Below are 25,204 nucleotides of genomic sequence, written 5' to 3' on the forward strand. Positions count from 1 at the left end.
CAGCAAAACCTGGAGCTTGCGTGCGAGCATCGCTGCTCGGCAGCATGACCACGTCACCTTAATCCTCGGTGGCACCAGCGAGCGGGGCATGAGCGGTGTGTTGGCTGATCCTAAAAGGCTGCTGGTTCTGCTTGCCTGGCGCACAGTGCTAATTCCCAAACCTTAAAAGATTCACAGTCTGGTCTGAGTTCCAGAACTCGATGATTTTTTAATTCGTTCCGAGTTGATTTTTCCGTATAAATTTTGTAGCACTCTGAATTTTGAAGCAAACTTGCACTTCTCGGTGTTAAGTTCCATTAGCTTCTCCTCACCGGAGACCAAAAGTGGCATCCGTGTGGGATGCTGCAGTGAACCGGCGCCGCACCGCAGCATCGGTGCCACCAAAGGGCAGGAGCTGCACATTCCCATGGCAGGGAACGTTCCCTCTCACTGTCACGTTATGGGGTTTGGTTTTAATGCCCCTCCGGGCCAAGCGCAGCCATCTGCTCCCCTCCTGCAGCTGGGCTGTGGCTTTGCCTGAAGGCGCCTCGAGCATCTCTGTCCAAAGCACCTCCTGCCAGAGCAACCACTGTGCTGGAGCAGAGCAGAACAGCAGAACCCCGCGCTGATGGGCTTTGGGACTCTCCGCTGAGGATGGACTGGAGGGGTTGGTGCTGTTTGCCTGGCTGCTGACCAAGGAACAGATGGCATTAATTTCACAGAGTGAAAGGAAGTTCCTGGGAACTTCAGAACGGAGACTGTAGTCACGATACAGATGGTGTGTCAAATAACACCCTGGGTTTTCTGCTCAGCCCGAGCCTTCCTCGGGAGAAATTGGTGTCTGGGGATCGCAGAGGTCGGGTGCCTCATCCCCAATCCTTCTGCCTTGTCATCAGGCGTGGAAGTTGGGTCTGTTCCTGCAGAGTTCCTCGCTGCCAGTTTGCATGATGCAGTCACTAACTTAACAACCGTCGAGCTCGAGTGCGCCTTAACATGCTGGTCAGGTTGTGGAGAGGTTCTGTAATTTTAATGAGCGTTGCATAACCCAAAGTAGTTCTATTTTGGTGGAAGTGGTGTTCTCTGCATGAACTTGTGCCTGCAGAAGTAATGTTCTTTGGTGCATGATGCTACAAAATGGGAAAGCTAAAGACGGCGTCATCCTTTTTATAGAGATATGTGTGTGTGTCTAACCTTTCCATCATCTGCTGGAAGTTGTTATTTTCCTTGCTAATGGCTGTGTTGAGGGGGGTGGTGTCCTGGTAGGAGACCCATGCAAAAAAGGAACTGGAGGAGCACATCAGGTAAATGCGGGTGGTGCAGCAGGGGCTCTTCCATTTCCTTCTGCTGCTGCTCAGTGAGTGGCAACAGGGCAGCAATGCCTGAGCTGAGTCCCCACGTGGAGTATGAGGGGTGTAGATTGCCTTAGGCTGCATCAGAGGATGAGTGAGGGCATGCATCACTTGAATGCAAGTCAGAAATGGAAATCAGGGAAGGGAAAGTGTTGAGATTCAAGACCATGAACATATGTGCTGCTTTGCTGGATAGAGAAGGAGTTGAAGAGAGCCAAGAGGTGGTGTGGTTGTCCAAACGTTCATGAGAGTGATGGGCCGTGGGCTGTACATGCTGCTGGGGTCAGGGATTGTACTCAGCAATGGGGCCATGGGTTGTGCTTGATGGTGGGGCCATGGGATGTGGTTGGTGATGGAGCCAAGGCTTGTACTCACCAGTGGGGCTGTGGTTGATGATGGGGCTGTGGGTTTTACTTGGCTAGTGCTTGCCTTCTACCTGCTGCTTCATTCTCTTGTTAAGATACTCAGCAGACCATGGGCAGCACTCTGTGTGTTAGGTGGGACTGTGAAGCTGACACTTGGCAACATCTAACAGAGAATCATAGAATAACACGTCCTGAGTTGGACCATCTGCACACGGGAGCTGCTTTGTTGCCCCAGGGGGCGATCAGTGATGCGTGGCCAGAATAATGTGGATATTCTGGACAATCTGCTGAGGTTTGGTAACTGAAATCTCTTCAGAGACAGGCTGAAGTCTCACACTGTGTTCTAGAATAACAGGACGGCGCTCCAAAATGCATCAGCTCCTGCATGAACTGCTAAAATAGGTCTGGGCTCGGTGATACGGCTCCCTGGGGAGCCATGGCAACAGTGATGCTGCAGATTTCTTGCTGATGAAGTTGTGTGTCGTGGATCAACTTTCCCTACAAACTTCTGTATGTTTTTTTAATGTTTTTTAATTTCAACAGCTATTTAAAGTGAGGAAACATCAGGATGTAGCTCTGATCGTGCAGTTTGAATTTGATCTGTTGTGCATCTTTTGCATCTGTTTCGGCTTCTCGTTTTTGTCGTTGCCAACGTAAGAGCTGCCCCAGATTCTTCTGCAAAACTGCTTGGTGCCCTTGGATGTTGGGGGCAGCTGATGATCAGAGTTCAGTGCTTCCACAGTCACCCCTCATCCCTACAGTGGCTGCAGTTCTCCTGTGGGACCCCAGGCTGTAATTGGGTTTGTCCTAACGAGGAACGGAACGCGCTGGGCTGCCACCTCTGTGCTTGGGGACGTGTCCTTAACAGCAGAGCTGCTCTGTAACGGTGCTTGCTTAACTATCAGGATAACACCACGTTAATGAAGCCATGGGTTGTGCTCCCCTGTGGGGCCATGGGCTGTGTTTGATGATTTGCTGATTATCCCAGGTAGTTGTAGGAGGTGGAAGCAAGGCAATGGCACCAGCCAGTTCTCCTGTCAGCCCTAAACGTGTTTATGAAGCAGCAAGAGAACTTTGCTCTTATCTCCTTTTCCTCCAAAAAGCACTGGTGTGTATTCAGTTCCGTTCATGGGGATATCAGTTCCAGTGTTAATGAAGAGGTGGATATAGAAGGCAATGTAGCAGGCTGCTAGGGATCCAGAGGCCCCACTGTGTGCTGTTTCTCAGTTTGTAGCTCCAAAGGTGTTCCTATGAGGATGTGCTCCTGTAAGGTTGTGTCCCTGCAGGCACCCAAGGGCAGGGGATGGGCTCTGAGCACCGATGGGGCTGCAGGTGCCCCTGTGCACTGCATGGAGTGGGACCAGGTGGCCTTTAAGGGTCCCTTCTGACCCAAACCGTGCGATGGTTCCGTATGCAAGCTCCAAAGTAAACTGCAGTTGTGTGGATGATGCTGGGGGGGTCGAAACCAGATGATCATTGTGGTCCTTTTCAACCCAGGCCGTTCTGTGATGTTTGAAGACTCCTCCCAGCCTCGCTGTCGTGTTCTGTTCTGAGTGGGATTTGGGCTGTGGACGTCCTGCCCTGGAAGCAGTCAGCCTGCGCTGAGCGTGGCTCCACGCCTCGTGGTTCAAAGCTGTGATGGCTGGATGCTGAGCGTTCTGCGTCACCCTTGTATCTCTCAGACAGGTTTTGTGGGGGATAAATGAGGGGTGTGAGCACCAGGGCACACTACAGGTCCTGCCTGCGTGGTGAAAGCGTGGGGGTCCCAGCAGGTGTGTGAGCTCACGGCCCTGCAAGTGTGCCTGGCAGCAGTGTGTGAGGGATGGGGCCGGTCAGCCTGATCACCAGCTGTTATTGGTAATGATGCTTAATTAGAGATGATGTTGGTTGGAGACGCTGGCAAGGAGGAGCTCATCCTGGAAAGCGATGTTGCCTTAGAAACTGGCGCAAAGGACTGCACAGAAATGATTGTGTTAGATTAAAAAAAAAAAAGGAAAGCAGCAAAGGCATTAGGAAGGATCAGTAATAGCTTCAGGAGTGGAGCAAAAATAGAAACACTGCGCTGATCCATATGCCAGGGCTGGGAGCCGCGGGGCGGGCGCTGCCATCAGTGCTCCCAGCCATGCAGTGTGGCTGCACGGTGAGCTGTGGAGCGGTTGGAGGCCTTTGGAGGGACGTGGGACATCTTCCCTGGGGAGTCCTCACCTCCAGGCAGGGCATCAGCACGTGTGGGGCCCTGCAGGGCACGGTCCCAAGAGCTGCACTGAGGCCTCCCCCACTCCTCAGCTCCCACCATGGGTTGCACCGCCATTTTGTGTCGTATTCTCGACAAGGAAGATGGTGGAGAACCACGTGGGTGGGGACATCCCAGATTTGGTGTTTGAAGGGTAATAACCCTTCCTTAAAGGGTGAAAAAGCAGTGGGTGGGTTTCCTGCCCAGCAGTCTAACACCCTGCTGGTCCAACAGATCTTAGCAGGAGCCCTGCCCCACATGAGGTGATTCTTTCTAAAGCCCTCCAAGGCCTCTCACTGTCTGGCCATCCCCCCCATCCTTTCCTGCGTATCTTCCATTGCCCAACACTGTTTGTGCTATAATGATGAAGAAAACAAAAACTTTGCAGAACTTTTTAGGAAGAACGAGGACCAAAGCTCTGGAATGGGGCTGCTGGCCCTGCGCTGTGTGCATTGGCCAACTGGTTCTTGCTAAAAGCTGAGCATTGTGGATGAGAAGGGAGGTGGTAGGGGCACCGTACAAAGACAGGCTGAGGGAGCTGGGCTTGTTCAGCATGGAGAAGAGAAGCTGCAGGGTGACCTGAGTGCAGCCTGCAGTGCCTGAAGGGAGCCTGCAGCCAGGAGGGGAGTCAGCTCTTGGCAAGGGGAGATGGCAGCAGGACGAGGGAAATGGTTTGGAGCTGAGGGAGGGCAGCTGGAGGTTGGATGTGAGGGGAAGTTGTGTGCTGTGAGAGCGGTGAGGGGCTGGAACAGCTGCCCAGAGAGGCTGTGATGCCCCGTCCATCCGTGGAGGTGTTGGAGGCCAGGTTGGATGGGGCCCTGGGCAGCCTGGGCTGCTGTGAAATGGGGAGGTTGGTGGCCCTGCATTGGTGGGGGGTTGGAGCTTCGTGATCCTTGAGGTCCCTTCCAACCTGGGCCATTCTGTGATTCTGTGTAACAGCACTTAAATGGAACCAGATGGCTTCAGGGCTCTTCCATTTTTGGGACCATGCTCCGAGTGAGGAAGTGCTTGCAAACATTAATCCCACCTCAGTTAAGAGAGCAAATGCAAGCCTCGAGCCGAGCTCCCATTTCAAGTGGAAGATACCCACGAATATTTTATTTTTGAAATAAAAGCCGTGGAGGCCTTTTGAGCAGTGGAGCTTGTGGGTGGAAGCATTCTGGTTAATTAGAGGGTGTTGTGGAAGATGTATATAACTTACAGCTCCTTAGTCATTGTTTTTAAATATAGCACTGTCTTAACGCCGGAGCTCCGCCGGCAGCGGCTGGGTGTGTGGATGGCAATGCTTCTCAGCAGGTTCAATTCAGGGGGCGTAGCACAGGCTGTAAAAATACTCTGTGCTCAGTCAGACGCTGGGGGAGCTGCCCTGGGTGGGTGCTGGGGAGGAGTGGTGGTGGTGGTGATGGTGGGGAGGGGGTCCTCCGTGGAACTGGGGAACTGCAGTGAGGGCACAAAGCGTGGGGAGGTGTGGGGCTGTGTGCGGAGCTGGGCCAGGCACTGTGTGCATTCAGGGCAATGGAAGCCAGGCAGGTCCGAAGCATCATCCGGTATGTTTTATTTTCTTTTAATTTAAATGAGGGAAATAAGAAGTCAGGCTCGTGGTACTGCAAACTACAAACCCTCTGCTGTCTGGGATGAGGTCCTGCCCGGCTCTGCCCGCTTGCCCATAGGAGCAGTGCCATTGGTGCTGTGTGAACCCCACAGTCCTCCCTGCAGCAGCACGGTGGTCACCGACTCCAAAAGCACACGTTAATGTTGGCTGCAAACAAAGCCCCTCTGCTGGAGGCCACTGCTGTGCTGTGCTCAGGGTGAACTCCTGTATGGGTTTAGGGTTTGTTCCAGGGGAGGAAAACGCTGACCTTCATTCATTGGTATTCCTGAGAGCGGCTCATCAGTGGGAATTAATGATTGTAAAGGCACCGATCGTAGCACAGCGTGGTGGAAGAAAAGGAGGAGGCACCATTTCCAGCAACGTGCAGCTGCCAGAAGCGCTGGTCTTAGAAAATCATCTCCCTGAGAGCTCTGAGACCCTGCGAGCATCCAACCACAGCCCCACCGCCGCTACGGAAATGTGCAGAGCCAAAGAGGAGCACAGGGGAGGGCGGGCAGCGGCTGGGAGAGAGGCTGCGGTGGGCAGGAAGGGGTGGGAGAGGGGCGGGGGGACGGGAGGGAGCTGCCGTGAGTCGGGGGCACGCGCAGCATCGCAGCCGGGCTGAGCCGCACAGCGCCGGGAGACGCCGAGCTCCAGAGATGTCTCTCTCCAACCAGCAGCCCGCTGCCCTGTCCGAATACAGCCAGCTGTGCAAGGGCAAGACTGAGAGCTTCTCGGAAGCTTTCCGCTGCATGGAGACCCCGAAAGACTTCGGGAAAACGGAATTCGAATGGCAGAGGACGGAGGGGAAGCTGAATGAGATTGGCTTGAATGTGAACTCGGGGGGACCGATGAAGGACGGGCTGGTTAAGAACGCCGGTTTCACGGATGAGGACAAGCTGTGCTTCTTTGAAGGCAAATTAGACAAAGAGCTAAAAATAGCTCAGAAAGACAAAAGAGAAATTGAGGTGCAAGGCAAAGCGTATCAGGCGGCTGCGGGTCACCTTGAGAGCTGGTCTTTGATCGCCGACGCGTTCCCTTCGGCCGAGGGGAGCTTTGCAAACCCCAAAACGACCGATTTCCACGTGGGGCCAACAGGAGCTGAGAAACCGTGCCCTGGGCTGGGCAAAACCACAGCCATCACCGACCAGGAGAAGGCAGCCGGGAGGGCCGGCGTGGAGAGCCGGAGCCAGGCAGAGTCCAGCCCTCTGTCTGTGCCGGAGAGCGATCCTGGTAAGAGCACCAAGGAGCAGGAGATCAGCGTCTGGAACCCCAATTTCCACCCTGTCCTCCCTAATGATTCGGGCAGTAAAGAAGCAGCCATGAAAAAAGATGGAGCCCCCAGCTATTGTGTGGTCGGGGTGGTTAATGACAACTATGTGCAGAGTGGATTTCCTTCTTCCTCGACCGCCGTGAAGATGGAGCCCCCAACCACCACTGTCGAGCTGGCACAAGATGACTCCAAAAGTCACTTCAGTAACGCCGCCGAGATGGAGGAAGAGATGGAGGAAGAGATGGAGGAGAAGCTGAGCTGTGCAGACGATGGTTTTCTGAACAGAGCTGCCCAGCAAAGGAAGGCGATGAGGCGTGCCATGTCCGAGTGCTCGCACTTGTCCGTGCCCCTAACCCTCAACCTGGCTGACAAGTACCCGGAGCCGGTGCTCCGCGAAGACGTGGCCACCGGGCTGCTGTCCCCCAGCAGCAGCCTGAGCCAGTGCTCCAGCCCCACGGCCAGGAAGCAGAGCGCTGCCATCAAGAGGTCAATGACGGTGGCAGAAGAGCAGGCGGCCGGCATCGGGTTGGGCACAGAGCTGCCCAGTTTGGTGATACGGGAGCACCCCGAGTGCGCAGCCGAGGAGCCGAGCTCCAAGAAGAAAGAGGAGCGCGGCGGGGTGGGCAGGAAGGAGCTGAGCAGCCCCAGTGCGTATCACAGCAAGCTGGAGCAAATCCCTGAGATGGGCTGCCTCGATAGAGGGAGGGAGGAGGGGAAGGGGGAGAAGAGAGATGCCACCGGGGGAGCTGCCGGCGCTGAGCCTCCGAAAAGCAAAAGCGCCGAGATGGAATCCAGCAAAGCTGCTCCGCTGGAAAGGAAAGAAATTGAGGTCAGCGATGTGCGGAGCACTCTGACTCCCAAGCAGGATTCGCCACGTGATGGTATGTTGCTAATTTTTACCTCCCTGGGGAGGATGCAGACAGGAGGGGAGTCAGCTCTTGGAAAGGGGAGATGGCAGCGGGACAGGGGGAAAGGGTTTGGAGTTGAGGGAGGGCAGATTGAAGTTGGATGTGAGGGGAAGTTGTGTGCTGTGAGAGCGGGGAGGGGCTGGAACAGCTGCCCAGAGAGGCTGTGATGCCCCGTCCATGCGTGGAGGTGTTGGAGGCCAGGTTGGATGGGGCCCTGGGCAGCCTGGGCTGCTGTGAAATGGGGAGGTTGGTGGCCCTGCATTGGTGGGGGGTTGGAGCTTCGTGATCCTTGAGGTCCTTTCCAACCTGGGCCATTCTGTGATTCTGTGACACAGACAGGAAGAGGAAGCAGCTCGCTGAGTCCGGGCTGTGGGAGGAGAGGTTCACACACCTGGAGGGATGGCACTGGTTGGAGGCTGGTGCTGGGGACAAAAGGTGGATGTTTGGGTGGAGGAAAATGGAGAAACACTTAAACAGCTCACTGCTTCAGTGGTAGCATAAATTGCTTGCTGGGAGCTCACATAGACTTCGCATCCTGCAGTGTGCACTTCAGTGAGGGTCCGACTGTGGGACTTCAAACCTGTCAGCTTCTCCCCAGGTGTCTGAGCAGTGCCCTTTTCAGCTCAGCCTTTGGCACCCTGTGCTGTTTATCCAAGGTGATGAACAAAAGTCTGTGTGTGGAATGGTTTCTGTCATTCTGCTCTTTGCAAGTACTTCAATGCTGGAACTCAGGGTGGAATTCCTGCAGCCTTTTGCAGCCCCTTTTCCAGCACCCAGCTCTGACAGAGCTTTCCCTATTGCTGTGTGGCAACAGCAGCTTTGTAGTGGTGCTTGTGTGAATGAGATCAGTCTTCTCAGATGTACAATTTGGGAGAATTGTGGTTAATCTTTGCTCTCCAGCCTGGAACAGCATCCCTGTCCCTCCTGCCAGTCTCAGCCCGTGGTACACCCAGATGTGGGATGTGAGGAGGGTTGGTGCACTCCCTCTTTGTAGTTTGTGCTAAGGAGCATTCATGGGAAGGAGAAAGAAAATCTCTTTCTCCTGGGGAAGGAAAGACAGAAGATTGCAGTGGAATTCTGGCACCAATGACTCTTTGTGCCTGCGCCGGTTGGCTCAGCCTTCAGAGGAGGAATCACAGAAGCTTGAGGTTGCGATGCCTGTTGTGACAGGGGAGGGTGACAGCATGCAGAGAACGGCAGCACAGGTCAGTGGGGCTCTGGAATGCTGTGTTGGAGTGGTGCTGGGCTGCCCCTGTGCCATGGCACGCAGGGCAGGTGCTGTGCCATGGGTTTGGCCATGGTTTGTGGCATGCTGCTGACACCCAATGGCTGCTTAGTGACCCCAGGAGCGTGGCAGCCCCCAGGATGCTCTGATCCATCTTCCTTCCAGCTCTCAGTAACCACATTCAGCATGGTTGTATTCTGTCTCTAATGCCCTTTACTCGATCTGATGCCTGATTTGGTGTCCTGCACCTAGGAGTTGCAACTGGATGGTCTTTGAGGTCCCTTCAACCCAACCATTCTGTGATTCTGATCCTATGATTTCCTCGAGGTGCTTCAGTTCCCAGGGCTCCCTCCAGACCCACAAACCTCCCAGCTCTGACACACCACCCCCTCTCCCCTTCTCTTACCTTCCTCATTATGGTCTAGTTGGCATGCAGATTTCGAGTTGTCCTGGCAGCCGTGTGATGAAGCAGCATCACTTCTGGATGCTGTGGGTGCAGACATCCGTCCTGAAGGGGTTAAGGGAGTTGTCACAGCCCCACAGACCCACAGGAGCCAGCAGGTCCCACTGCTGACAGAGGGGTCAGTTTGGGGCATAAGAGGATCTGCACTTCTGGACTGCTCAGCCGTGATTAGCAGTGATCTCAGGGTAAAAAGGGAGCAGGAAAATGCCATATTTGTGCCTTGGACTTTTCACTTTAGGGGATTTCTGTGCTGTTGGGGTCTGCTGATGCTGAGGGTTATTTGCAGGGACAGTCCGTGTTGTTGGCGAGGCATCGTGGAATTTTAGAACCTTTTGAGATGGAAGGGACCTCCAGAGGTCCTCTGCTCCTGCTTTGGACACACAGGTTTATGGTGTGCCTGGGCTGCCCATCCCATCAGGCCATTTCAGAACAGATGTACAGCATCTTTTAGGCAGAGAGGCATAAGAAATGGTTTTGAGTGGATTGATGTGTTTTCCCCTGGGGGGCTGAGCATCAGCAATGTAAAGGTCACTGAAAGCTGGGGACGTGCAGGGCCTTCTGCTTGGCTTGCCTTTGGTGGATGACCACTTCATAGCACTGAGATGTAAGCGTCCCACTTGAAAGTTCTTTCCTCTGTGTTTTAAAAGCTGATGTATGGACCTTAGGGCACAGGTCTGAGTGTGAGCTGGTGCTGGCAGAGCTGGCTGGGCTCTCCTAGGCACGGCAGTGAGAGTGACTGCTTCATCCCCTGCCCCAAAAGGAGCAGCGAGGGCTCAGGCAGGTCAGGTTTGCTTTGTGCAGAGCCTCGCTAAGAAATCAGCTCTGGATTTATTCTCTGCTGGAAGAAAATATGGTTGGGTTTGGTGACCTTCCTGGTCTTTTTCAGCCTTAATGATTTTATGCACTGGCACAGGTTGCCCAAGGAGGCTGTGGATGCCCCATCCCTGCAGGCATTGGAGGCCAGGCTGGATGTGGCTCTGGGCAGCCTGGGCTGCTGGTTGGTGACCTGCACACAGCAGGGGTTGCAATGAGATGAGCATCGTGCTGCTTTGCAACCCAGGCCGTTCTGTGATTCCATGATTCTTAATGACTCTATGAAAATGTAGCAGTAGAAGCAATAGAATGTATGTTTTTGCTTCATATATCTACAGTTAAGAAAGAATTGTTGGAATGCAAAAGAAAACAGAGCAAAATTCCTTGGCTGTGTATGCAATGCTTCCAATTCTGTGCTGAGCTTTCGCTCCCCCTGTGCTGGCACAGGCAGAGTGCCATCAGTGTGCTGCAGGTTTGGGCTGATAGAGCTGACTGGCACTCCGTGCTGTGCTCCCTTATCACATCAGTATTGGCCACAGAGCCCGGCCACAGCGTGAGCTTGCATTGTTTCCTGTGCTGAACAATAGATCTGATTCATGTATGCTCTGTGGAAGCAGCCAGTGTGTGATTTCTTGCACATACCAAAAATGTCGGCCCCGATGGCATCCCGTACAAAAGCAATGCTGTTCCCCACTGCTTTTTTGCTACTTTCTCTGCATTTCCTCCGATTTCAAAGATTTTTTTGCTCTCAAATATCTGCAATCCCAGGCACTGCTGGGATCTGACAGCCCTGACCGTCGCTCCCAATGCTCAGCCCAGTGTGTGCGCATCCGAGAGGCCATCCTGGCTTTGTGAGCATCGTTCCTCTGTCAGTCCATGAGCAGCAGAATGCTGTTCTTGTGTTCAGAGGACCATCTGAGCCATCCCTCCCTGCTGGGGGAGGCTGTGCTGTCATCGCCCCATATTTAAATAGATTAAAGTTAATGATGGGCTTAGGAAATATCAGCCCCACTGCCTTGTAGCCAAGTAATGATGTTTGCTCAGGGGATGCTGGCGGCGTGGTGGCTGCTTTGCTGACATGGTTCCTTGCTGGATGAAATCATGGTTTGAATGAGAAGGAAGGGAAGTGAAGGACTGCGGGATGGAAGGGAAAATCAAGAGATAGGTGATGAACAGAACCTGATACAGGGTCCCATAAAGCCCTGGTTTGGTGTTCAGCCTTAAGCACAGAACGGCATCGATGTCTGTCGGGGGCTGAGCTGGAAATGAATGTGGGAGATTGATAAGAAGGAAGGTTTGATAAGAAAATAGTTGATACTGAGGGCAGCGAGGCACTGCACGGATTGCAGTGAGAGGTGGTGGAGCCCCATCTCCTGCAGACACCTGTGGTCAGGGCATGGGCTGTGAGCACTGATGGAGCTGTGGGTGTCCTCATTCACTGCAAGGAGTGGGACCTGATGGCCTTCAAGGGTCTCTTCCAACTCAGACAGGTCCGGGATTAGCAGGATAGCAAGATAAGGGGAAATGGTTTGAAGCTGAGGTTGGATGTCAGGGGAAGTTGTGTGCTGTGAGAGCAGTGAGGGGCTGGAACAGCTGCCCAGAGAGGCTGTGATGCCCCGTCCATCCGTGGAGGTGTTGGAGGCCAGGTTGGATGGGGCCCTGGGCAGCCTGGGCTGCTGTGAAATGGGGAGGTTGGTGGCCCTGCACTGGTGGGGGGTTGGAGCTTCGTGATCCTTGAGGTCCCTTCCAATCCAAGGCATTCTGTGATACAGGATTCTGTGATTCAGTGATCCAAAGTGTTGTGTTGGTTGCAGTGCTCACATGTATTCCTTAGAACCATTGCCATGGAGGCACAGGCTCAGCTCTGGAAGTGCATTGAAGTGGGGGGAGCACAGAGGAGCATCAGGGCAGTGCAGAATTTGCTCCATCCAATGAAGTTATTGTGCTCTTTGTAGTTTTTTCCATTTAGTTTCCAGGGAAATAAATCAGAGACGTTGCTCTTGGGGTCACCTACATGTGTTGGTTACTCTAACTAAAGCTGACTGCAGGCTGTGCCGTGCAGTAGATACAGCAAGCAGCTGGTTTGCAGGAGAGCAATTTGGGATGGAGGGCTTCCTTTCCCATGTAGAAATAGTAACAAATCAGGCTGGGCTGGGCCAGGCTGGCCATGAGGATGTCAGCTGTGCTCCTTCAGTTCTGATCACAACACCCAACATGACATTGATGTCATCTGCCCTCATCTCCCAGTGCCACATCCCACAGTCCTGGCACAGCCCTGGATGGTGACCCCAACCCCTGGCAGCTGTGCCTGTGCCCAAGCACTCTTTGGACAAGAAATGCTCCGCTCTTCTGTGTGGATGCCAATGGGAGATGCTCTTCTGCACGGAAGACGCTTTGGTTGGCGTTCTCTGGGGAGGAAAGAAGCAGACGGTTGTATTTTGGGTTGCATTCCTGCTTTAACGATGAGCTGTTTTGTGAGTAGGATGGGTGAAGAGGAAAGCTCGTGCCTGTGTGATATTTTGGGCAGAACCAGCGTCGAATGAGGGCTGGTTTTGATTCTGAGGTTGTTTACGTTAGAGAGAGTAAAGATGGCCACTGCCTTATTGCTTAATCTGTTTCTCTTAATGGATTTGCTGTTGATGACTCTAATCCGTATGAGAATTCCGGGGCTGTTGCAGTGAATGATGTTTAGCTCGGCTTAGCCCGCTGATATCCCTCACTGGGGATTGGGGCTGAGCGCCTGGCCTCGCTCACAGCTGCCTGGGGATGTGGCTGCAAATCCACCCCAGAGCTGGCCCAGGCCTGGGAGGGGGTGCAGAGCCCATAAAGGAGTGGGTTGCTCAAGTCTGTGCTCCCCACTGAAAAGCTCTTGGCTTCTTTTTGCCCCGTCCCTGGATGGAGCCCTGGGCACCTGGGCTGTGTCTGGGTTAGGGGCTGGCAGCCCTGCCTATGGTTGGAGCTGGATGGTCTTGCAGTCCCTTCCAAGCCAACCGTGCTGTGCTTCTAACCAGCCAACAAACAGGAAAGAAAGGCAGCACTGATGTTCTCAATGCATGGTGTGTGGTCACCACTCTCACTTATCTTCCTTTTCACTTTGGAGCTTTTGCTCACCATGGTAGCAGGAAATAGAGCTGCTTGCTTGTGGCCCTCAAAAATGAGCTTAAGGTGCTTCATGGTGGGGTCTTGCTCTGTTCCTTTCGACTCAGAGGATGAATTTTTGGGAGTATTTGCATGAGAAACAGCACCCAGGGGTTTTGTTCTACATCAGTTTGTGATCCATGAAACAGGGCAGTATGGATGAAATGTAAGAATTCTGATAGGAGAAGAGAACCAAGTAGGCAAAAAAACTCCATCCATTTATATGTATATCAAATATTGGAGGAGAAGCCCCATGTGTGGGATCCTTGGGTACTCGAAGGACACCATGGCAAAGCCTTGAGCAGCCTGCTGTGATTTGGAGCTGTTTTGAGCTGGGAATTGATCTGAACGACCTCCAGACATCCCTTCCAGCCTTCATCATCCTGCCATCCTAATGTTAAATGGTTACATGGGCTACAAAGCTGTCAGATAAGCTCATGGGAAGCTGCAGGGAGGCCTGGGGAGCCTCTAGGGTGAAAGTCACAGGGTGCTGGGGGGCTTTCTTCTTAGGGATGGTGGGTTGGCTTTTTTCCTTATGTTTAGGAAAACTCCCTGTGGTTACTCTGCTTGTAAGCAGGACTTGGTTTTGGGACAACAGGTTAGGAATTACGTGTGGTGTGGGCATCCTCCTCTGCATAACACAGGGCCCTATAGACTGGTGTGAGTTGCAGAGGAGCACGATGCTCATCCAGCTCCAACCCCTGCTGTGTGCAGGTCACCAACCAGCAGTCCAGGCTGCCCAGAGCCACATCCAGCCTGGCCTTGAATGCCTGCAGGGATGGGGCATCCACAGCCTCCTTGGGCAGCCTGTGTCCACCAGCACTCCAGGGAGGCCCCATGCTGTGTCTGCTGCTTGGAGCCGATGTCCTTGGAGTACTTCTGAGGTTTGCTGCCACATGGGGGGAGCTGAAGGGCTCTTCAGTAACTCTTGCAGACTAATGAACACATCTGATTAAGGTTTGGCAGCTTTTCCCAATATCCCCCACAGCGAGCACGAATTCCCAGGCGGTTCAGTGCTCCGGATGGCAGAGTGCACCCTCCTCATTAATGGGTGGGTGGAAGCAAGCAGACTGGGGAGCGTGTTGGGCTGGTAATTGCATGGAGGCAGCACAGAATGGTTCCTCTGCCATCCCTGGGGCTGTGTGCAGGTGGGACCCCCTTATTGGGTGGGACCCCCTTATTGGGTGGGACCCCCTTATTGGGTGGGACCCCCTTATTGGGTGGGACCCCCTTATTGGGGCTGCCATGAGCGGAGCCCTCAACCATCCGGGTTCCCTCCCCCATCCTCAGTGCTGTTCCCAGGTGTGGGTCCATGACCTGGGCCGTCATCCTGTGCGTAGCTCCATCCATCGATGATGTTGCTGTTCTGAATTAAAGAACTCTGCTCTGCTGGTTTGTGTAGGAGCTCTGTGCTCACCCAGTTGCTTGGTGTGTTTGCTGGGGCTGCTCGCAGGGGTCCTGTGCTGTGGTCTGTCGCTGGTAAGGTAACATAGAACAGTGTCTTCTGATGCACTGCAAAGCTTGGCAGCTGCTGGAGTTGGAATCCTGAAGCTTCAGTAATCCACATCCTGAGCAAACGGGTGGCTTCTGTTGGGTGGCTTTAGAATTGCCATCAAGGGAGAGGTTTTGTGCACCACTGAGTGGGCTGAAATAGCAGCAGTAATGGCAGCGCAGGGAGGGAAGGTCGTTCCAGTGGTGGCTGATGGCTGAGAGGGGAGATTCCAAACCCAGCTGTGCAGGATGAGCTCTGTGGGGGTGGATGGGCAGGGGGTGGATGGGCACAGGGCTGTGGTTCCACGGCACGTTTGCCGACAGCAGGCACTCGTCCTGGTGTTACTGTGGGTAAAATGGGTGAGAGATGAGGAGAAGTGGGGATTCGGTGGGGGAGAAGAAGTAGAAGGGAGCCAACATAGATTAGCTGCAAACCAGGGCTTTGTGGAACCGCTGAGCCGTCTCTGAGAGAGAAAACAGGAAGAGAATCATGGATTTTGCAGAGATACAGAAAACAACGTCCCTCTGTTGGGGTTGTTGTGCTGCTGTCCTTTGGCTGCAGACAATCCCTCGCCTTGTTGTGGGAAGCGGCACTGATGGCTCTGTCTGAACTGCAGGTGATGGGGATGAGCATCCCAAGGCTCAGCACTCTGTGCTGGGAGATGGCAGAGCTTCGTTCCAAAATGTAACAGCACTGAAGGATGGGAAAGTTTGCTGGTTTTACTTAACCAAGAGGTTCCCTTTGGCAGCTCCACGAGCCGAGCAATTGGATGCTGATGGCATCTGGATGAGCATTTGTTGGCCTCGTCCTGTAACAGGGAGGATGTTCTTCCCATGGGTGTTCTGGTTTGGGGGTATTTTCCCCAAAATAGCCAACCCGTAACCATTTCTGTTCTGTTTCTTCTTGTTATGCTAATGAATAATAGGGAAAAAACTGCCCAGCCAACCACACCAACAAAAAAGGCTCACACTGAAGTCTCCATTCTTCTTTTTTGCCAGCAAAACCAGAGGAGCCCAAGGCAGCCGACGCCGTGACAGGGAACGACATCACAGCACCCCCCAACAAGGAGCTGCCCCCGAGCCCCGAGAAGAAGACAAAGGTAAGAAGGCAAAGACCTCCCACCTCCACCCTCTGTGCTTCCATGGCTCCCTTTGCTGGCTTTGCTGCTTCTTAAGCCCCAGCCATGAGTTCTGTTTTCTGAGCCACCACTGGGGAACCGTTTTGTTGAAGCAAACGCCTTCAGTTCTGCAGTTGCAACCTGTAGCAGAGTTGGCTGAGGAGGGGTGTAACCATTAAGGGTGAGCTTTTATTTCAAAGGTTGACATCTGCCATGCAGAAGTGGTAAAGATACTCGGTAACAAGTGTGCTGTGCCCATGCTCTCCTTGTTGACAGCATTACATTTACAATGTAATTACATTGCAGTTAGCATGGAGGTGTCCTGCTCAGGACCCCACATTCCCTCGCCTTCTGAAGCATGGCAGAGCTCTGCCTCCCACAGCATGCAGCCCTTGGCACGGCCACGTTCCTGCAGTTAGCACAGGGCAGGGAGCACCGGGCCATTGGAGCCGATGGGCTCAGATCTACAGCTTGCCATCCGCCGTGTGCATGTAATTTGGGAAGCAGCATCTTGCTTCCTGCGTGCAGGACTGGATGCCAGGAGCAGCCATCACTAATCCCAGCTTTAGCAACGCTTCCTTCTGTTGCTTCGGATGTCGCTGGAATCAATTTTTAGCAAACTGAATGGCAGAACTCCACTGGGCTCTGAAGGCATCGGAGCTGCTTCGTTGTCATCTCCGTTAGGCTCAGAAAATAGAAAGCTAATTCTTTTTCTTTCATTTTAATTGCCGTTTTCTTACGTTCCTGCAGCTTGATATTTCAGTTTTACCATGCGCTCTTTTTTTTGTTGTTGTTGTTGTGTTTTCTTTCGTTTTTCTTTCGATCCCGGATTTTGCTTTTTTGACAACCCATAAAGCCTGCAGCATCCACACCAGCAGCAAAGCCCACGGCAACGAAAGCCAGGCCCGCGGCCGCCACCAGCCCCAAACGGCCGGCCTCTGCCACTCCTGGCCCCCACAAAAAGCCCACCAGCCCCACGGCGGGCCCTCCTGCCACCACCACTCCCAAGCGCCCGGCCAGCAGCGCCACGCGGCCCTCCACCCTCACTCCAAAAGAGATTAAGCCAAAGGTAAGTACTGCCGTGCTGTTGTGGGGAGCCCCGAGAGCTTCACGTGCCCCCAGTTCAGCCCAGAAGTCAAACCTAATGCTGATGGTGGGAGGATAAGGCAGCAGATGTGATTTACTGTGTTAGGAGGCGTGCTGTTGTTGGGCAGTGAGGAGCTGGTGCTGCCCAGAGCTTTGGGTGCCCATCTCTGGAGGTGCCCAAGGCTGGGGGGGGGTCCTGGGCAGCCTGAGCTGTGAGGCAGCCAGCTCAAGGCAGAGGGTGGGTCTGGAATGGCTTTCAGCATCTTTCCAACCCAACCATTCTGGGATTCTTTGGCTCTGTGGTCTTAAAGAACCCTTCCAACCAACCATCCGTTGGCTCTATGATCGTTAAGATCTCTTCCAACCCAACCACCCTATGGCTCTATGATCGTTAAGATCTCTTCCAACCCAACCACCCTATGGCTCTATGATCTTTAAGATCCCTTCCAACCCAACCATCCTATGGCTCTATGATCTTTAAGACCCCTTCCAACCCAACCACCCTATGGCTCTATGATCTTAAAGATCCCTTCCTACCCAACCCATCCTATGGCTCTATGATCTTGTAGGTCCCTTCCAACCTGACAATTCTGTGTTTCTATGATTACTGACATTAGCTTGCATTAACCCACATAGAGCATCAGGTCTCAGGCATTTAGTTCTCACAGAGGTGAATATGAAACTTGACTGCATTCCCATGATTTTCCTTGTGAGCTGTCACAGAGCACGCAATATATTTTTCTGTTTCTCTATTGTCATTTTGAAATACAGATACACTGCAAACCCAAGATGGGATGGAGAATTTCAGTATTAATATTGAAGGAGGAAAAACAGTTTGAACACTCCAGTATTTCCCACTGACTGTTTCTGTACGAAGGGCTGAAACTGGATGATCTTTAAGGTCCCTTCCAGCTTATGTCCTTCTACAGCTCTATAGCCATTATAGAACTACGCAAAGATAACCAGTACATTTATGGGCTTAGCAAACATTGTACATTTGTAATTCTCCTCTAAGAGATCATCTGTGGACAGTTCTTGAAGTGTTTCATCTGGAAGCTCAAGTAAGGCATCCATGCACAGTGTTAACAACAGGGAATGTCTCTGGGGTTTTCCCTACCCTGACATCTGTGGCCTTTCTGTGTCGTGCAACCTGGAGCTTACAGGCATGGAAATGTGGAGCATCCCTCCCCAGCCCTTCACATTCAAACCATGTAGGAATGGAATCAGCTTTTGCCTGAAATCCTGTTGATATTAAGTTGAATTTTAAGGTCTAGTGAATTTTCTGCTCTCAGTGAAGTTGACAAATGAAACTTCCATTCTTATCTCTGCTTTAATACACATTTGGCCCAAGGTCCTATCTGTGTTCAAGGATTCACCTTCTAGACTTAGCACATGAGCAAAATAAACCTATTTATTTCATGCTTTTTGCTGTCAGACTCTTTGAAGAGGCAGTCAGTGAGCTGCTGGCTGTGACAGAACCTGTCCATTTCCAGGTCACAGATGCAAAGAGCCCAGATAAGAAGACCTTGCTCTCAAAGCCTCCATCATCTGCTGCTCCTCGTGCTGCTGCCCGGAGCACCGCTGCCACTCCTCGGACAACGGCCACCTCCCCTGTGACTGCAGCTGCTGGGGCAAAGAGCACCACTGCCTCCCCTCCCAAGAGGCCAACATGTAAGCATGCCCTCCTTTGTTTCCAGCAGGTCTCTTTCTATCCAACTGCTGGTTTTTGGTTGAGTAGCACCAGCAGTTCACACAAAGGGATGTGTCCATCGTGCCGCTGTGTTCAGTAGTCGCTGTGTTGTCATCACCCTGTGACTCCCAGTTGATTAAAATTAGTCTCTTAATAAGCAAGCAAGGTTGATTCGTGGTTAATGCAACTACTGAGCATGTTTGATGTATGAGTGAGGACTCGGCTGCTGTCTGGTCTGTCTCCAGCTGGAGTCTGGTGGCTTTTCCCCTTGACCAATGCTTGGAGAGCTTGCAGATCACATCAGCTTCACCCGAAACCTGTGTCCACCCAGGGCACTGCTGCCACGAGGGAACTTCCCCTGAGTTTAACACAGCCAACACAGCAGCACGTTGGCCTCCTGAAAGCACTGTTTTTACCCATCTCAGTAGTTTGAGAGATTGAACTTCAGATGAAAAGGTATTGCAATGTTCTCACGTGGTTGGACCTCATCATCACTTATCAGAATGCCGTGGAATCATAGGATGCCTTGGGTTGGTTCCAACCTGAGATTAGCCAGTGAACTTTTAAAAACCAATGCACATTAGTTGCTTTGCTCTATGAGTCCCAGAGCATGAATTCATAACCCGTATTTCCTGAAGGAGTAATGGTGTTATAACTGTGATGAAATGTATTACACTAGATGTGCATCCCACGCTTTTTTTGCTCAGGGGGAAAGTGTAATTAATCCTGCACAGAGGAAGTGTTGCACTTTGCAAGAGCTGTGTGCCATAACTCATCCTGTGGACGTTCTGTTAGAATTCCTTTTGTTTGCTCTGTTATGCAAACTGCAGCATAGAATGCTTGACACATTTTAATGAGTTCAGCTGAGTTAATTCCTCCTTCCAAAACTGAGATGCAAACAAAGGAGAAGTGTCATCTGCTGACATCTGAAAGGAGATGGAGGCACTGATGCAGAGACAGAGGGAAGCTGTTCCAAGTGACAAGATGTGCAGTGGAAGGGGCTCCTGTGCTATTGAGGGTGTGGGACATGGCCAGTGTACAGAGGGGAAAGCGGGACGGTGGTGGAGACGTGAGGGCAGCCGGAGGGGCTCCACCAGGAACTGAAGCTGTCCTGGGTCTGGAATGCAGAAGGGAGGCAGGGTTGGTGGAAGAGCCCCATCCCTGGAGGTGCTCGAGGCCAGGTTGCATGGGGCCCTGGGCTGCTCCTCTGCTGTTTGGCTTGGGGTTGGCAGCCCTGCCTGCAGCATTGGGTTGGAAGAAGGGGGTCTTTGAGGTCCCTTCCAACCCAGCCACCCTGTGACCCTATGAAAGAAGGGAGGCTTCTTTTGGAAGGGGACAGAGCGATGGTGCAGTGAAGGGTGAATGGTGCTGTGAAGCCTTGAGCCACTGCAGCTCAGGCAGAGCAGATGCAGCTCCAGCAGGGTCCAGTGGAGAGGATGGAGAGGATGGCTCTCATCACGGCGTAGCATTAAGCCAGAGAGTAACTTTCTGGCTGAAGATGACATTTCAGAAGGACATCTGCCCTTGATTTTCACACCTTAGAAGCCACATCCCAGCTTGCCCAAATGTTTTATCATTCTCACTGTATGAACGTGTGGATGGTGGCTTCTTTGGAAGTTGCATGGCATCGCTTTGGGTGCTGGCAGTCAGTCTCCTATCAGAGAAGAGGTCTGAGTTCTGTTCAGTGCTTTGCCTACCATTACAGACCATTTTCCCACTACTGGGTCTTCAGCATCACGTGCTGCTGATGTGAGTGGGCTTCCAGCACCTGGTCCTTGCTGACAGGAGCAGAAATAATCACAGCTCTTTATGTGTTTGCTCCTCACACCTTTATACTTGGCTGCCCCTGCCCTGCTGCCAGCAATCCTAGTCCTGGGGTCTGGAGGAGGGAGATGCATTTGGTTCAAGAGGACCTTGTTATGTGATTGGCTTTAATTAGCTATCTGTCCTCAAGGCCTTATTAAATTATTCTGGTGTGTTTCATCTCGTTAGCTTGTGTCTTATCTGTGGTGTTTAACTGAGAGTTTTTAGCAAAGTCTGGATGGAGCCATCAGGATGACCTGACCTGTCATTACCTGCCCCTTTTTTCTGTGCTGATGTGCCATGAAATTCCCCCCCAGCCCCTGGAGAGTACCAAAAAACCTGAGGCTGTTACAGGAAATGAAGCATTATCGTTATCAACTCCTTCAAATAAGGTTCTGTTTGTGTATTTCAGTCCGTTTTTACCTTGATGGTAAAAAATGTGCATGGTTTTGTTCTGCTTTGAGAAAAGATGTGTTCCTGGTTTAGTGACCTCTGCCTGGGTGGGATGGAATCAGGTCAGCATCGCTGGGCTTTGCCCAAAGGCACATTTTCACTTTAGTGATTGATTTTATTTTTATGCAGTTATAACGGGCACCAAAATGTGCAATAACCTCTGTGCAAGGAAATTGGCATTGGTTAACATTGATCCACCAGTGACACCAAGGTTATGGGTGGACAAGCGTTTGTTTTTGCTGTTAGTTAAAGAAAGGCTTTTGAAAGCAATGAAGCTGGGGTGATGTTGGAGTGAGTGCCATCAGATTCTGGAAGTTATTTTAACAATAGAAGCAGTGTGTGGTGACCTCTGGGGGAGGCTGTGCTGCTCACCTGCACTCGTTGGCTTTCCCCACTGAAATATCATAGAATCATAGATTCATAGAATGGCCCGGGTTGCAAAGGAGCACAGTGCTCATCTCATTGCAACCCCTGCTGTGTGCAGGTCACCAACCAGCAGCCCAGGCTGCCCAGAGCCACATCCAGCCTGGCCTTGAATGCCTGCAGGGATGGGGCATCCACAGCCTCCTTGGGCAACCTGTGCCACTGCCTCACCACCCTCTGGCTGAAAAACTTCCTCCTCATATCCAACCTAAACCTCCCCTGTCTCAGTTTCAAACCATTCCCCCTTGTCCTATCAGTGCTAACCACACGTTCTGCCTTGGGCAGCCATCAAGACCGATGCAAAGCCTGCAGATGCCAAGAAGGCCACAGCGAAGTCCCCGTCAGGTAACTCTGCTGTTTCCATCTACTCGAATCCTTTGTTTGCAGCCACTCTGTGCCTTCGTGGCCCCGGGGCGCTTTGTGGCCATCTGACCCCCCCTCCTTCCCCATCATCCCTCCGATGTCCCTGTGCTCATTGCAGCAGACCTGGCCCGCCCTAAGAGCGCTGCTGGAAGTGCTGTCAAGAGCAGTTCCACCACCACCACCAGCACCACCAGCACTGCAGCTGTGCCCAGCGCCGCCGCCAGCCGCCCCAAACCCAAACCTGCAGCAGCCAAACCCACCGCCGCCTCCAGCGCCGCCGCGGATGCAAAGAAACCACCTGCAAAGGCTGCAACCAAACCCAGCGCTGCCCCCAAAGCTCTGCGCCCCACCAGCAGTGCTGCTGCTCCAGACCTGAAAAACGTCCGTTCCAAAATCGGCTCGACGGATAACATCAAGCACCAGCCTGGAGGAGGAAAGGTACGTTTCTTCTGACTTGAGAACTGTGTGCTCTCTGAAACTGGAGCTCTGAAGCGTTTCTGGGTGCTCGTTGCTGGTGTTGGTGGCTGTATCCTCGCTGCTCTTCTCGTGTTTTTGCCCTGCAGAGCTCCTCTTTGGGTTCTTGGTTTGTGCACAAGGCATTAACAAAGCAGTGAGAGTGGTGTACAGAAGGAATCCACCAGAAAAGCCTTCCTGGCACACGTACAGGAATTCACAGTGTTGTGGTTCCGTGTTTGCTGTACATCCTGACAGAAAGTAGTTGGTTTGGGGAGCTTCAACCTTGTCTGTGTTCCAAAATGTTGCCTTTGGAAAGAGGATTTGAGTCTGCCGGGTGGTACAGGGGTGAAGTAATGAGCTGTGATGCAGGAAATCTGGATTCAGGAGCAAGACCCACAGATCCTTCCTCAGGTGTAGGAGCAGGGACCGTGGTCAACGTGTCGGACCTAAAGCTGAAGTTAATCTGCATCTATTGCTCTTAGGTAGAACCACAGAATCATTATGGTTGGAAAAGACCTGTAAGGTCATCAGGTCCAGCCATCAACCCATGACCACCAAGCCATGTCCCTAAAGGTGGGGACTTCCAGCTTTCCCATTGAAGGACACCTGTACCCACAGCAATTCAAGGAACGTGCTGTGAGCTCTGTTGGCAGAGCTTTTGGGGTCCCATCAGCATGGTCACTGGTTAAGGATGGGATGCAAGTTCTCCATGTGCAGCTGCAGCCCACAAGGTCATAGAATCATGGAGTAGTGAAGGTTGGAAAAGATCACCAGGCCCAAGCATCAACCCTTCCCACCATGTCCCCAAGTGCCACTCTGCCCTTTGGATGATTTATGGTGGCCACAATAAAAGGAGTGTTGGATGAGCTGTAGGGAGAAGTGTGTGCATAGATAACACTTGAGGCTCTCCATCAGTAATGGGCTTAAATTGCATTTTCACTGCCATGTCAATGGTGCAGGTTTGGGGATGTGCCTGTAGCCCTCTTGTAATCGTTTTGTGGATATCCTTCATCCTAAAATCCTTATTGGATGTTGTCCAGCAGGTACAGCCATCACTGCCCAGCAGAACGAGTCAGCAGCTTGCCTGTAGTCAGAGGGCTTCAGATTCCACAAAGTGGAGCAAATTCACCCACTTACCTTTGCTGCAGCTCTGCTGGAATGAATGCCCAACCCACAGCTTCCACCTGACGCCAAGGGAGCGCAGTTGGTGCTGGGAGCCCAAATCTCCTCTGAGGCACATGGAAGTCAGGGTGTTCTTTTGTGGGGTCGTGTGCCACAGGGAGCATCCAAGTGTGCATGGAATTAGCCTGCAGTTATGAGTGGGCTGTGCTCTATCACAGCATGGTCCCCTGAGCTTGGAGGTGTGGGAGATAAATGTTCACTCCCCAAAGCAGTTTCTGGAAGTGACAGCAAGAAGAACTGCAGAGCTTTGAGGTGAGCAGAACTGAGACCCTTCCCAGCACAACACACTGCAAATTGAAACCAAACTGATGTTCAGAAATGCTCCTGGTATCCGCTCAGAAAGGACACGTATGGCTGCTCTGTGCTTTAGACCATGGTGGGGTCTGGAGGTTGCAGTGCTCTGTGCCTTGCAGGGTTACTGTGTCGGTTCAAGGGATGTGTTTTCACATTCTGTTTGACTGCCCTTTACTTTGTTGCCGTTTTCATAGAGGTGCTACATTTGATTTTGAGGAAAGCTGTCTTTTTTGTACCCTTCCTTATGCTGGATGCTTCCAGAGCATCAAAACGCCTCAGTGCTGAGTGCTGAGGCTTTGCTTCCTGGTGGGTCGGGGGAGGCAGGATCCCTGCTGACAAACTGCTCTGCTCACCTGGATCCAGAGCAGCAGAGTGGATATTCTCAGGCAGTTGGTGAATTTTTCTATTATTGTACCTTTTTATTCCACCTTCTGTTTAATGGGATTAGCTACAATCACCTGGGTTAAGCTGCAAAATTACATCAGCTCTGCATTCCCAAGCCTGAGTCCAGGCAGTGTGGGGCTGAGAAACCCGAATGGGAGCACAGCTGTGCATGGGGTGGAAGCTCCAAGCAAAGCAGATGTGCCAGCAGTGTGTATCCCCCAGGTCTGCACAGTGCCCTCCGTGGGAAGGAGGTGGTCCTGTGCTGCTGCTGGCTTAACCCAAGGTTGGGGTCGGTGCTTTCAGTGTGTGATGGTGCCCTCTTGGACTCCCAGCCACGGTGCTGGGCCCCAGCTGCGTTGCTCAGGTCTCCAGGGTTGGCAGCTGTGCTGTGTGGATGGGGAGCTGGGATTCCCGTGCCTTCCTGCCCGTGCCTTTGGTGTTGCTGGTTGAAACCATCCATTTGTCTCCATCTAGGGGAAGGTAGAGAAAAAGCCAGAATCAACCGTTGCTGCCCGAAAGTCTGAGCCCAATGCGGTCCCTAAAATGGCTCCAACTAAAACAGCTGTAACAAAAGAGGGTGTCCCCAAACAGCCCAATGGGAAAGTGAGTTCCTTTCAGACTTTTCTCTGTGGGAGATGAAGGCCAACATTTCCATTTTGAGTCACTTTCCCTTCTCTTCAGCTCTCCTGCTTTCTCCTGTCAGTGTCACTGTCCCTTGCACAACACTTCTCCGGCTCTTCCCTGGGATGTGCTCAGTAAAACACGTGCAGATCACGGTGGTAATGATGCCTCTGCATTCCGTGAGCATTTTCCAAGCAGAGTTCTCCATTTGCCCTTGTAGCCTTAATTTTGAGTCGGAAGAGCCTCAGCACCACTTTTCCCTTAAGGCCACTTTTCCTACACGGCGCTCGTTTGGAACCAGGGCGAGAGCTGCAGCTCGGTGCCGTGCATCGCTGTGGATGTTGCAGAGCATGAAGGGCTCTTCCCTCCAATGTTCCCATCCACCGCCTGGGAGCAGCCTGGTGTGTTGGGCAGCCACCGCTGCCCCAGCTCAGATGGATTCAGGGAGAGCCTGTAAGGAGCAGCCAGGGTTTGTGCTCCGTGGAAGGCAGTAAACCTCCATG

At 52.5% G+C, this 25,204-nt stretch overlaps 1 protein-coding gene across 10 annotated transcripts in view; it reads left to right on the forward strand.

Moving 5' to 3' along the window:
• The window catches only part of MAP4 (microtubule associated protein 4), a 117,191-nt gene that overhangs the window by 81,054 nt on the left and 10,933 nt on the right, over nt 1-25,204 (forward strand). For 6 of the 10 annotated variants that reach the window (XM_048951896.1, XM_048951906.1, XM_048951899.1 and 3 more), the window contains 6 exons: nt 15,828-15,928; nt 16,803-17,015; nt 18,526-18,703; nt 21,687-21,746; nt 21,883-22,202; nt 24,555-24,683. In XM_048951896.1, the coding sequence (XP_048807853.1) occupies nt 15,828-15,928; nt 16,803-17,015; nt 18,526-18,703; nt 21,687-21,746; nt 21,883-22,202; nt 24,555-24,683 (1,001 nt within the window). The remainder of the gene's footprint in view (nt 1-15,827; nt 15,929-16,802; nt 17,016-18,525; nt 18,704-21,686; nt 21,747-21,882; nt 22,203-24,554; nt 24,684-25,204) is intronic. The other 4 variants (XM_048951901.1, XM_048951904.1, XM_048951900.1 and 1 more) reach the window with 3 other exon arrangements.

This window comes from Lagopus muta, chromosome 7 (genome assembly GCF_023343835.1).
Source record: "Lagopus muta isolate bLagMut1 chromosome 7, bLagMut1 primary, whole genome shotgun sequence".
Lineage (NCBI taxonomy): Eukaryota > Metazoa > Chordata > Aves > Galliformes > Phasianidae > Lagopus > Lagopus muta.